The sequence below is a fragment of the Mesoplodon bidens genome (genome assembly GCF_964165515.1).
Source record: "Mesoplodon bidens genome assembly, chromosome: 1".
Classification (NCBI taxonomy): Eukaryota; Metazoa; Chordata; class Mammalia; order Artiodactyla; family Ziphiidae; genus Mesoplodon; species Mesoplodon bidens.
In genome coordinates, this window is record NC_138176.1 from 180,781,045 (window position 1) to 180,795,087 (window position 14,043).

At 36.7% G+C, this 14,043-nt stretch overlaps 1 protein-coding gene across 10 annotated transcripts in view; it reads right to left on the bottom strand.

Moving 5' to 3' along the window:
• Nucleotides 1-4,687: 4,687 nt before the first annotated feature.
• Nucleotides 4,688-14,043, bottom strand: part of ANKRD17 (ankyrin repeat domain 17) — a 161,082-nt gene continuing 151,726 nt past the window's right edge. For all 10 annotated transcript variants that reach the window (XM_081227747.1, XM_081227742.1, XM_081227741.1 and 7 more), the window contains 4 exons: nucleotides 7,480-7,728; nucleotides 6,797-6,975; nucleotides 6,229-6,393; nucleotides 4,688-5,291 (listed from right to left, as the gene is read on the bottom strand). In XM_081227747.1, coding sequence (XP_081083873.1) covers nucleotides 5,232-5,291; nucleotides 6,229-6,393; nucleotides 6,797-6,975; nucleotides 7,480-7,728 — 653 coding nt within the window. In that variant the 3' untranslated portion in view covers nucleotides 4,688-5,231. The remainder of the gene's footprint in view (nucleotides 5,292-6,228; nucleotides 6,394-6,796; nucleotides 6,976-7,479; nucleotides 7,729-14,043) is intronic.

Genomic DNA, 14,043 nt, shown 5'->3' on the forward strand with positions numbered 1-14,043 from the left:
CTGGCAGCGCGGTGAATACTGGGGCTTAACATATATCCTATATAAGCTTTCAAGAGCCTGAACAGCAACATTAGGTGTCTTCCGGTTAAAAGGAATAGGCTAAATGTACATGGACTAATTTGGGGCTTTCTGTTCCTGGCAAAAGCAAACACGGGAATGACATGAAGGAGTTTCCTAAAAGAAGGGTCACCCCTACACCTAGAGGCCAAATTGTGTTGTGAGGAATAAAACGTTGATTAAAACGAAGGCTCCAACCAATGTTGGGGTAATGTCAAACTGAGGATACTGTTCTTGCTTCATTATGCACCTACCCAAGGGTACCAGATATACCCTTTCCTCTGGATTCTGGAAGTCATCTTCCTTCAAGTTGGCTGATAAATCCATGCATGGATTTTTGAATGTTAACACACACATCCCAATGTTATACATAGAATTTCCTTTTTAAAGGTAAAAACCTATCAATCTATCTCCCTATCCGTTTGTCAAGTTAAAACAAGCAACCTGTTGCTACTGACTACTGATTTAAAGTGGAAAGGAATTTTAGAGGGAAATATCTTGGCCTAAAGATTGTGAGTAAAGAAGCAACTTCTATGCTGCTGCATTCCTCTCCTCCCAGAGAACCGATGACATTAGGAGTTGGTCCTTCCACAGTGTCACATAAGCTTAGGGTATCTGATCTTTTGATATCCAGGAGAAAAGGAGATTAAAGGATAAAGATCCTAAAGTGAAAAATTCATATTTATGCATTCACTGTTCATATAATTTAAATCAAGAGTTTGTCAAGCTATTCCTCAAACTCCTAAGACTTCCTTCTGTTGAGCTGTATCAGGAGTCAGGACTGGGACCTCTTCAACCAGCGTAGGTCCACCCTTTCTGCTACATTTTGGGGTCACAAATTACATTCTCATTTACAAATGTTCCATTATTTTAAGTTTGAATATTGTGATGTAAATAAAATTTATGAATATTTAACTTGCTAATTTCATATACATAAACATACATTTTAAAATTTGGATAATGGGGATGATCAGAACTGGCTGTCAACTTGGTAGAGAATGTTGGGAAAAGCATTTGTCAATTATAAAGCCCAATGCAAAAGAAGTGTTAGCACTCATGTATATGTATGTACTGGTAACAAACACTGTGATACCTTGTATCTTTTGAGTTGCAGAGTACAGTACAAAATGACTGTGCAAATATTGGGCAAACCAACCAACTGAAATCATGTACTTTGCAAATGGACATACTAAACATTTTTTTAAAATTCAACATTATTAGCCTATTCCTGTCTTTTATTCTTACACCACACTTTTTTCTTAATTTTATTTAAATTCCTTAAAAACAAAGACTATATATTTTATTTACTTTCTAAAGTTTCTGAAATTCTTATCCATCGCTGTGCTGAACATAGGAATGGAGGTCAAAATATGAATGTAGGCTATTATACATAAACTGTATATATGTAGTCATTTAAATTTCTCATTTCCCATATATGCCTTCTGAAATGTTTGACTTTAAAGGATACTTTCACAAGGAATTGTTAGTGTTCCCTGGGAATCAGATTTAATTTCTTCTCTTTTCCCTATTTCTTTAATACATTACTTTTTAAAACCAAAGATACCTAATGTAGAATTAGCTTTTTTCTCTCATTAAAAAATATCCTCTCGTATTATCTTATCATTGATTTTTAAGTATTGAGCATGCAAAATTGGCTTTTACTTTTCAAAACGGTGAATTCATTTAAAGGTAGAAGTCTAATATGAGACCCCTTGTAACACATCTATTAGTCCTACATTCCAAGTGTCACATAAAGAAATTCTTATTTCTAAGAATTTCTAAGCTACAGTGGCACATTTTTCTCTATATTCACTTACCCAAAATGGTAAGTGATGGTATTTTTGCAATCAAGGTGTGTAACACAGATTAAGTATTAAAGCACTAATGATGCTCTCACCCTAAATTCCAGTCACCTGGAATTAACACCAGTTGACTCACAATAACACCAGTTAATTCACAATAACACCAGTTAATTGAATGTTGTAACTTGTTTAAGCATTTATCAATAGGATATATGTATTTCCAAAGAGATTCAGGAGCATCCAGAATTTACAAAGTATAATGTAAGTGTCCCAAACATTAATATTAAAAGACATCTGAATAGATACATTTATCTAAAGTAAAAATACATTGAGTACTGGAATACTGAATCTCCATATTAGTAATGAAAAACAGTGTAATGGTTTTCCCTTGATATTTTAATCATTTTGAAATAATCCTAATTTAAAAATTTGTTATTTGAAAGTTTTGTCATTCTTTAAATGTTCTGTTCTCTAATGCGAGATTTCCAGTTTAATCTAACACTTTGTACTGTTTTAAAACTAAAGTGAATAACGTATTCACTATTGTGCAAACTACTGTGCAAAACAGTTTTTATGAAATGTGTATTAGGTTATTTGAATAAAAAGAAAAATAGAATAATATTTTCATGAAAAACAAGACAGGAACAGTTAGTGAACTATTTACCTCCTACTTTTTCCTGAGAAGAAAAATGACTGTAAGGTAAGTATAGTAATTACTAAAAAAAATTCATTTTCAATTACTAATAAAATAAAATGATTTAACTTTACAGTAACAGGGAACAGAAGGGGAAAATATCTTTCACATGAATACTAAAATTACTTCTTTTGAATATATTGGTATATGTTGAAATATATGTTGAAAAGGCATGAAATGGGGATTCTCTTGGCACAAGTAAACAAAATTGTCTCTAAAATGGAATGGTTGGTATAAACAGATTACACAATAATTGGGATATTATCTATTTTGGGATTTAAGGTGTGAACTAACTTAACTGTTATGTCCAAGAGTTAAGCTGCTTCTTAAAAGAATAAGAGAAAAGAAATACCTTACATAGTCTGCAATTATACATACCACATACTTTCAAAAAGGGGGAAAAAAAAAACCTGCATGGTCTCAAAAGATTATGTTTTATTATTGTTCAAATAAAAGTGCACTGCATTACATCTGAAATATAAAAAATGTATTTGAAAAATGTTCCTACTACAGACTTCTAAAACCATGGTATTGTATTTAACAAGCCTGATCCCCAAAACTAAATAAGGAACATTCCAATCAATACTCCCCTGTCCTGTAGCTTTAAAGTAAAAAAAATATATATAGGGGTTTTTTTTCCTTTTCTTTTTTAGTAAGACACCCTATCTTAAGAAATTCACTTTTGTGAGTCAACACAAGTCATGTGTTTTGATAAATACTGGCTAATATCTGTTATCTAGCAAGATTATTTTAATTAGAAAATAAACTCTAGTAAACACAGCGAAGAAATTAAGCAAAAAATTATAGGATGGTGGCAGAAGTCATACATAAAATACTCTGTTAAATAGCATTATACCCCTTTCTTAGTAAAGTGCAATAATTTTATGTCATATTTATTTGTAGGATATCATTTAGCTTTTCCTTTAAATTTGGTCATATCAATCAAGGACAGGTAGGAAAACAAATTTATATATTTTAAGACCACCTCCTAAAATAAAAGATATAAATGTGTTGTTTACAAACTTCTGGATATGTTTGAGAAATCCTCTTTTTTACTCTTTACTCAGGCTACCAGAATAAAGAAATCATTTCATTTACTTGAACAGCCAAGGAACCATATTAATATTGTCAACTGTGGGTGATCTATCTGAATCTTACTTAATGTTTATGTTTCAACAGTGAGGAATTTAGGTCTAATTTTTTTTTAAAAAGACAGATTGATATATACATTACTTCACTTTTATGCTTACTTCCTTTTACATTTCAACCATATAATTTATTTCTCCACATGAGACAGTAGGACACATATTCTTCTTGGACATGTTACTGTTTATCGTTCAAGTGAACTGAATAGATAAATTCCACTGAGTAGTTTAGTGTGGCCCTGTGTCTTATATAAACAGGTTAAATGGAGACTTTATTTTGTAACCTGTGTATTCATGTCTACCATAAATTGTCTTAATTAAGAATGCAAAATGTATTTTATTACTTGCCCCAAGTTAGCTGTTGATCCCTTTCACTTTTAATATACAAGTGTAGAGATTAAGAAGCCTTTAAAATTGAAAAAAAAAACCCAAAAAACCGAACACCTTCCACTAAATTACTGAAAATTGGTATTTTTATGTTGACTCCTGGTGACTCGAAAGCCAATGTTAAGAATCAATATTATCCAATATAAAATAGTACATTGAATTGTTTAATAATAAACAGTATATTAAGAGCTTATATATGCTGACTGGGAACCAGTGGTGGCTTTTTAAATTCTCAAAAAGACTGTATGTTTTATGGTTAGAAGAAATGACAGGTGATGATGAAGATTCTCCACCTCTCCATAGCAGCCATTAGAGTAAAAATCTTTACAGAATTATTTCACTATCAGCAAGAAAAGTTTTCCGGTATTAGTGGTAAGGGTGAAGAGAGAAAAAAGAATGAAGAGAGAAGTGTGTATTAGTTTTAAGAGTGTGACAAGGTAATAAAGAGACATGAAAAAGTGATAAATTTCTTATTCTATATGTGCCTTGCTGCAAACAAACTCAAAACAGAGAAGCATGGGTATTTTAAAAGCCAACATCAGGAAGCATTCACTGATAATGCCCATTGTTTTACTTTATACTAAATTACACAAGCAAAAAAGTTGTACTTATTAATAGTTTAATGTATGAAGGAAACATCCAGATTTCTGAATATGAAGGTACATATCTCACATTAATTTAAGTCTACATAAAGTAGAGCCTCTATACTGACATATTGAAATTTACTTTCTGCTTAGCCTTTTCTGTTATGTAAACAATTGTACATTTATTTGCCATTCTAAAACTTCAGGATCAAGTTTACATAATTTTGCTAAATTTCCGTGTTTGCTCAGAAGCAGTTTACAGTACTAAAACCAACCAGCCAAAGAACAGCTTCAACAGAAAGTTATGTCCAAAGGGTAAGAGGGAAAGAATAAAAGAAAAATGATAAGAAAAATGCTAACTAAGGTAAAACAGATGATGATGGGGAATGGGCAGTCACAAATGTTCACAGAAAATAGGTCAGTTAGTAAGTTCTTCTGCAAAAAGCCTACACACTTCAGTCAAGCACATCAGTAGAATGATTTGGGAGCATAAATTTTTTTTCGGCCACTTGTGATTTCCTCTGAATGAAAAGGAATCTGCAGGCTAACAAGCTGATCCTCATCAGCCAAGCTGGTTCATGTGCACACTGTTCATGTGAGGTGCCCAGGGTCCAGTCCACACCTATGAATATAGAGCACACATTTTATTAAATATGTATTGAACATATATTTGATTAAAACTAAACTCTTCAACACTAAGGAAGTGCTCCTAATATTTATAAACTAAAATAGCTAAGTCTCAATCAGTTTGCAACATGCTGGGAAACAATGAAGAAAAGCAGTGATAAACCACTTTTATCTGTTGTTTTCCTGCCTCTCCTCTTATCCCTCAAACAGGATCTGAATTATCTTCGTTTTTTAAAAACCATTATCTGAGTACATACAGGCTGATGACTGTGGAAGGAAAACGAATCAGGTATTAAACATATACCATAGGGCTTCCCTGGTGGCACAGTGGTTGAGAGTCTGCCTGCCGATGCAGGGGACACGGGTTTGTGCCCCAGTCCGGGAAGATCCCACATGTCGCGGAGCAGCTGGGCCCGTGAGCCATGGCCACTGAGCCTGCGCGTCTGGAGCCTGTGCTCCACAACGGGAGAGGCCACAACAGTGAGAGGCCCACGTACCGCAAAAAAAAAAAAACAAAAAAAACATATACCATAATAAGCTAAAATACACAACCATTTCTGTGCATTTTCACAGTTATATACTGTTTTGACATTTATAATACTTTTAATAAATAACCTCTAGATGGCCCTTTTCACACCACTAGTAAATTCTGATACATAAGATTACATTACAACACTTTGCAACTTAAAATATTTTACTTACCATCCAATAGAATATATTATATTATGCCTTTCATAATTTTAGCCCCAAACCACTACCTTTGGTACCATTTTCCATATCACTCTGCTGTATTTCAGCTATATTAAACTTCCCTCAATTTCCTCAACTGCCAAAATTCGCCATACTCTCTCACAACAATGATTTATCTTTATCCCATTTGTCTTGGCAGCTCATAAACACTAAATAAAAGTTCATTGAATGATCAGCCTTACCGTTTGAGGGCCATTATTTTCTGTGGAGCTTGAAACCATCTTTATCAGGGAATTCCAAGAGGGGTCCGCAGCATGAGGGCCATTAAATATGGGTCCTCCAGCACCATCAGGAATAGGTGCTACTGGAGGAATCATTGCATTCCCATACACAGAAAAAGGCATACCCTTAAAAGAGGAGAAAACAAAGATTATGGACATTCAAGTCACTGGTTACTTTTCCCAGTATAATCAATAGCCTTAAAACTGATATTTGAAACTTCAACTCATTTTGGAAAAGTATAAGTTATCTAGGTGATGTAAAAATTATTTTCCATAATATGACTTCTTCTAGCACTAAAGAGAAGATACTATAAGCCTAGTATATAAAATAGTTTGTCAAAAAACATTTCTCTAAACTGGGACAAAATCAGGATTTATAAATGTTTATATTTTAGCCAGATTTTGACCTATAATTCCAAGCCAAAGCTCCAGCATCATTTCAGAAACGCTTATACTCTGGTAAGTGAAATAAAGCTAATAATCAGAAAATCATTTCGAAATAATGAAAATGCTTTTAAATCACCATTACCCCAACTTTAGGAAAGTCCATGTATCCTGCAGGAACATGCTGATGGAATGTACCAGAAGGAGTTACAATTCCTGTACTCTCTCGCTCCATTGCTTGATGCTGTGAAAACACTCCTGGATCAGACATTGGCCTATGCATCATAGGATTTCCCATCCCAGGGTTACACCAGTCTACTTTGTCTGAGGGAAAATGAAGAGGCAGAAAAAAATAATTGGTGATATTTAAAATCGGAAAACAGCAAAAAAATGTATATATTTCAAATATTTTCCATATTGAATTGTGAATTCCTTCAGAATGATGTCCTACTTTTATATATTTACCACAGTATTTCCATGTTTGTAGGTAGTGACATAATAGCCTAACAAAGTAACATAAACACTTTGTTACAAAACAAAAAAAGCTAAGATAAAAGCTTAAGAGACCAAAAAGAAATATTAATATTTCCTTAATATGAAGAAAATAATATGCTTGCATTAAACTATCTTCAGAAAGCAATGATAAATTCAGTAAGAGCTCACATGGGAACAAAAGAATGTTTCAAACTCTCAAATAAATTGATTAGGTAAAAGAAAAAGATACAAATACAGATTTTTTAAGAATGCCTATGATAATTAAATACTGCTTACAATATTTTAGTTAAATGCATAAACTTACTTTCCAGTAAGCAGAATAGCATATCATACCTTGATTGCCACCAATCCCTTCAAAGGACCAGATGCCACTATGCCCTACTGATGTGGACAAATTACTCCCAATAACAGATGGAGCTGAAGTTCCAGTTTGCCTGATACGTGCAGAACGTTCCGTCCCAATAGGGACTGGAACTTTTCTATCCTGAGAGACGTTGCTGGGCTTTTCTGACCCTAAAGGTACTGATGATGGGGCAGGAGAAGGTGCACGAACTCCGGAGGATACCGACTGTGCAGGAGAATCTAGAGAAAAGATATTTTCAAATAATATACATGTCAACTATACAGCTTGTACTTTTGTAAAACAAAATCTTGAATTCTGAAGACACCTTAAATATGCATTCTTTGAGGAAAAAATGAACTTTGAGTATAATGCTTAGATAATAAATTATGTATATTAAAATTTGGTTAAAGTTCTATGACTTTGCAGTCAGTTTTTAATCTGGCTCACAATTTTCCCACTTTAGTTTCATGATAGTAGAATGTGAAGGTGTGAATGTTGCAACTACACACTAATTAATATTTAAATAAATTTACCCTTGACAGTGAGTAAAATATAACACCAGAGCAATGAGAAGACAATGTTTAAATTAAAAAAACAAACAATAATGACAACAACAAAATGGAGGTGGGGAAAACCACTGCCTGTATTGGCAATTCTCAAACTATTTTCCTTGGGAACATTTGTCCCTTGGTATGTTATCATGAAAAAACAAAGATACTCAGGTATCTAACAAATTTGGAAGATCAAGCTTAAGAAAAAAATAAGTTTCTTTAAATCAGGACTTCACAGAACTTTAATATGCTGATAAAATACCAACAGAAGGCTATGCTTCATAACCCAACTGTTTCATTGTATCTTGTGGGTATTCCACAGAACACTTTTAGAAATGGTGGTTTAAGCTCTACTTATCAAAACAAGGCTAGTTCTTAATATAGGCAATTTGGGAGCACTCATTAGTGATTTAATCTCTTTACACACTACAGAGAAGAAGGATAAACAAAAATAACCAAAACTATTTCTTATGAAAAGTTCAAATCTCAAGCACATTTAAATTTAAATAGAGTCTAAATTGTGGAGGAGCTTGAAGCTTAAAAGTCAAAACAGTTGGGCTTCCCTGGTGGCGCAGTGGTTAAGAATGCGCCTGCCAGTGCAGGAGACACGGGTTCGAGCCCTGGTCCGGGAAGATCCCACATGCCATGGAGCAACTAGCCCATGTGCCACAACTACTGAAGCCTGTGCTCTAGAGCCCACGAGCCACAAGTACTGAGCCCGTGTACCACAACCACTGAAGCCCACGAGCCTAGAGTCTGTGCTCCGCAACAAGAGAAGCCACCGCAATGAGAAGCCTGTGCGCCGCAACCAGAGTAGCCCCCGCTCGCCACAACTAGAGAAAGCCTGTGTGCAGCAACGAAGACCCAACGTAGCCAAAAATAAATAAATAAATAAATTAATTAATTTTTAAAAAGTCAAAACAGTTACCTGCATAGATGCAATTTATTCATAACTGTCTGACTCTATGCCCTAGTGATAGTCATTTAATATTTTTTCATTTATCTTTGCATTTAAGTTTTCTATATGTATGTGTGTGCGTGTGGGAGTGTGTGTGTGTGTGTGTGTGTGTATCTATCCAAAAGGACTCAGGTAGCTAATAAATTTACAAAATCAATCAATCTATCTATCTGTACACACAAACATAGTGTTTCTATTTCCTGAGGTACTTTTCAGGGAACTTGGAAGACAAAGAAAATTCAATAATATTATCGGCCTGAACATGTTTTTTAGAAGACTTCTCATATATATTTTAGAATCATACAAAATTGGAAAGTACTGTGGAGATCAATTCCATCTTACTAGTATCTGCAGAGGTTTATTTTGGTTAAATTGATAGTACCACCACTCAATGAGATGTAGTGACTATTAACTAAAAGGAATGAATGCTAAAGTACCTTATAAATTATAATTTATTGTATGGATACTGATTTCATTGGGGAACAAAAACATGAAACATGGACTTAACTGTAAAAGTAAACCAAGAAAACTATTACCTTCTAATGAAAAATTAAAATATATTTCCTACAGTCATGGATCCATTAGCATTACTTGACAGCATTTACTTTTAACAAATGATAAGAAAATGGAAAAGCCACATGTGTCTTCAAAAAATTATAAGTATTTAAAAATTCATCTTACAGTGGTATAAGAAGGAATTCTAGGATGATGGAAGTAACAGTAGCACAGGTTTAGATTCTTCCCATTAAAAAAAGCCACTAAGTTAGCTAAGCCCAAAACCCATCTATAACAAAACAGACAAGATATCCAAATGAATCCAAAGATACAAGTGAATGGGGACAAATCATCAACAGCTATAAGACTCATGTAGTAGCAGCATCTGTGTGGAAGGAAGCAATTCTCTAGACCTGAGAACAGGAGAGCCACAAAACAGTCAAAGGTATTCAAAGGAAAGCAGGGCAGGCCAATCTGAGAACAGCAGGTGAAAGTGGGAGAGTTCTGCCTATGCATGGGTGATTGTAAGGGATTCACAGTAAGGTCTGAAAAAGCTGGAGCAACTTGGGCCCTATGACTTTTTAAAAATATGTATTTATTTATTTATTTATTCGGCTGCATTGGGTCTCAGTTGCGGCACGCAGGATCTTCGTTGCAGCATGTGGGATCTTTAATTGCGGTGCACGGGCTTCTCTCTAGTTGTGGCACGTGGGCTCCAGAGCGTGCGGGCTCCAGGACAGTGGTCCCCAACCTTTTTGGCACCAGAGACCAGTTCTGTGGAAGACAATTTTTCCACAGGGTGGGGGGTGTATGGGGGCGTGGGGAATGGTTCAGGTGGTAATGGGGGTGATGATTCAGGTGGTAAGGTGAGCAATGCGGAGCGATGGGGAGCGGCAGAGGAAGCTTTGCTCACTCAACTGCCACTCACCTCCTGCTGTGAGGCCCCGTTCCTAACAGGCTGCAGACCGGGGGCTGGGAACCCCTGCTCTAGAGCATGCAGGCTTAGCTGCCCCACAGCATGTGGGATCTTAGTTCCCCAAGCAGGGATTGAAGCCACGTCCCCTGCACTGGAAGGCAGGTTCTTAACCACTGGACCATCAAGGAAGTCCCCGCTATGACTTCTTAAAGGTGCCTGCTGATAAATTCCTACAGTGACAAGAAACTTCTGGGAACAGATTCTAAACTGAACAGGAAAGCGACAACAAAAGCAAAGTGAAGAGAATATCCAGTCAAGAGTAGGGCAGAGGTGGAAGAGGTGGGTAGGTTGGATGGGTGGGTAGGGACAACAAAGCCAGGAGATTTAACAAAGTATAAGACCATATTTTTGCACACTTCCTTATAAGAGGAAATACTAGTGTCTTTAATCTAGAGAAGATATCCTGATCCACTTATTCCTTCTAAATGTTCAGGAAAACTCACTTCATTAAAAAATGCAAAACACAATAGAACTGCAGTCCAATTACATGCAAAGCTATTATATGAACTAAAGGAGATATGGACCCATAATAACTTGTAGACCAGAGGTCCCCAACCCCTGGGCCGCGGACCGGTACTGGTCCGCAGCCTGTTAGGAACCGGGCCGCACAGCACGAGGTGAGCGGCGGGCAAGCAAGCAAAGCTTCATCTGACGCTCCCCATTGCTCCCATTACCCCCGTCCGTAGAAAAACTGTCTTCCACGAAACCAGTCCCCGCTGCCAAAAAAACCAGTCCCTGCTGCTGTCCTTGGGGACCGCTGTCGTAGACAATAAAAGCATGCCAGAAAGAAAGCTATAGTCTAGTCTAATATTCTAAAGGCACATCAGAAAGAGACTACAATCTAAAATTCCAAAGTGAGCTTAAAGAAATAAAAGATTTGAAAGAACAGCATAATTCAGAATTAGTAAAACTAGAAACAAGATGACAAAACTCAGGAAAGGATGAAAGAATATTCCAGAAAAGACTAAATCGAACTGCAAGGAACACAAGTAGTTGTAAATATGATACACAAAGTTCTATTTTTTGTTTTTTAAACAACATATTGAAAGGGCACCATTATATACCTGAGAAAAATCAACCCAGAAAACTAACACGAAGACATAGTCAAAGGTGACAGGGAGGAAGGAAGCAGAGATGGAAGGCAAGCAGGAAGGACTGATGGAAGGAGGATGAATGAATCCTACCTTCCCTCAGACTCATCTCTGGGATCCTGCCCTAACTTCTACGTTAGAGCTAGTTTTTCACTCTTTTACTGTATCCTTCAAAACACAAAAGCAAAGCAAAATAACAGAAACCCTCCATATTCTGTTTTTTTTTAAATTCATTTTTTGATTTTTGGCTGCATTGCGTCTTCATTGCTGCAAGTGGGCTTTTTTTAGTTGCAGCGAGCAAGGGCTATTCTTTGTTGCGGTGCCCAGGCTTCTCATTGCGGTGGCTTCTCTTGCTGTGGAGCACAGGCTCTAGGCATGCAGGCTTCAGTAGTTGTGGCATGCGGGCTCAGCAGTTGTGGCTCGTGGGCTCTAGAGCACAGGCTCAGTAGTTGTAGTGCACAGGATTAGTTGCTCTGTGGCATGTGGGATCTTCCCAGACCAGGGACCGAACCTGTGTGTCCTGCCTTGGCAGGTGGATTCTTAATCACTGTGCCACTAGGGAGGTCCCAAGAAACCCTCCATATTCTGTTTAACTGAGCAGAATAACTAGGCTTGCCTGCTAACCCACCTCATTTAAGAAATTTGCCCTGGGACTTCCCTGGTGGTGCAGTACATAAGAATCCGCCTGACAATGCAGGGGACACCGGTTCGTTCCCTGGTCCGGGAAGATCCCACATGCCGCAGAGCACCTAATCCCATGCGCCACAACTACTGAGCCTGCGCTCTAGAGCCCGCAAGTCACAACTACTGAGCCCGCATGCCACAACTACTGAAGCCCACGCGCCTAGAGCCCGTAGTTCACAACAAGAGAAGCCACCGCAAGAAAGAGTAGCCCCTGCTTACCACAACTAGAGAAAGCCTGAAAAAATAAAAATTTGCCCTTTTTACAGATTCTGCCACCTCACTAGCCATAGTTCGTTGTTTTTTTATTTTATTTTTTTAAGTTTATCAGATGACTGTTTTCTGCTTCCTTCCTGATGGCTTAACTGGACTAACAGCAGGCATCTGACTGAACAATGATCTACTTCAGGCTAGCTGGTAATCTATGACTGACGACCTTACTTGAACATATGAGCTGAGCCAACCATACTTCTCAATCAGAAAGGTGCAAATGGTAAACAGAGAAAAACTGGTTTAATTAACTATGAATTGAATCTTTGAGGACCGCATATAAGATGAGATTACGAAGAAGCCTAGGTGTAAAGAGAGTAAGCAAGATAAGAAACAGACCATGAGTGAGAGATCATAAATCTGCTATAGAAAGAGATAGAGAGTTGCTGTATTAAATCCTGGACAGCTCTGAAGATCACCCTGCATGGCCTTAAAGTAAACACCATTTTCCTTGAGATTGCTTGGGTTGGTCTACATTCCTTGCTATGAAAAGAGCCTAATTATAATTTCTCTTCTCATCTCTAATTATTATAATTTCTTTAATTAGAAAAAAAGAAGCAAAATCTAAATCAGAGTCATGTTATTAAATATGCTAACATATATTAGAGAAAAAACAGGTTTTAGAGGTTTTGTGGCATCCTATATAATCTTGGGAATCTGTTTTAGAAAAAATGCAAAACTACAAATACAAAATCAGGTACAGGACCTTGGCAGGGCCCCTTGCAAATAAGATTATCCTGAAACTGAAGCTTCAGTAAATCCACCTCAGTTCTGAAATGACAACAGGGTCCTGAATTCAAATTGAAAGAGCAATGTGACTTACAAATGGAAAAAGTGCTCCTGCAGGAAAATTACACTGAACTTTCATGCTTCAGTTCAGTGTTGATTAAACTATAGTAGATCATGAGATGAATGTGGCTGGCCATGACTAACGTAAAAAATTTTTTTAAAGGTTAAAGAAAACAGAATAGAAAATACCAGCATGCAACATATATTGTAAGGATAAGTATTGTTTTGTAAATATATTTAAATCACACACAGGTACATGTGTACTGAGTCACAATGTAAAATTAGTTTTTTCCTTAAAAAACTGTAATGCTTTTTTACTGCTTTTTGATCCGACAACAGCTTTGTAAGACTGAATGTCAAAATGGCCCACTGACTAAATTTGCCAAGGCCTGAAACTCACAGACCAGAGCCAGTGATCAGTACTCAATGCATGGACTGGTTGAATGTTGGTAGGATAGACCTTAGCAGTTTGAGTAGGATAAGGGCTAAAGTGATCTCTGCCCAGCCTTTATGCAGAAGGATCTCCAGCATCACCAATCTGCTGTTTGGGGGCCTCAAGGAAGGTTCTTTGCTTTCTTTCTTTCTTTCTTTTTTTTTTTTTTGAAGGAAGGGACCCATGTCCCCCACATCCCAACTTAATTTGCCAGAGTCCTAATACCATGTCCTGATGTCCTAAAGAGGGGGAGGGAAAAGAGAAGTGGAATGTATGGAGAAGTGTTGATAAAACCTGTTCAAGTACATAA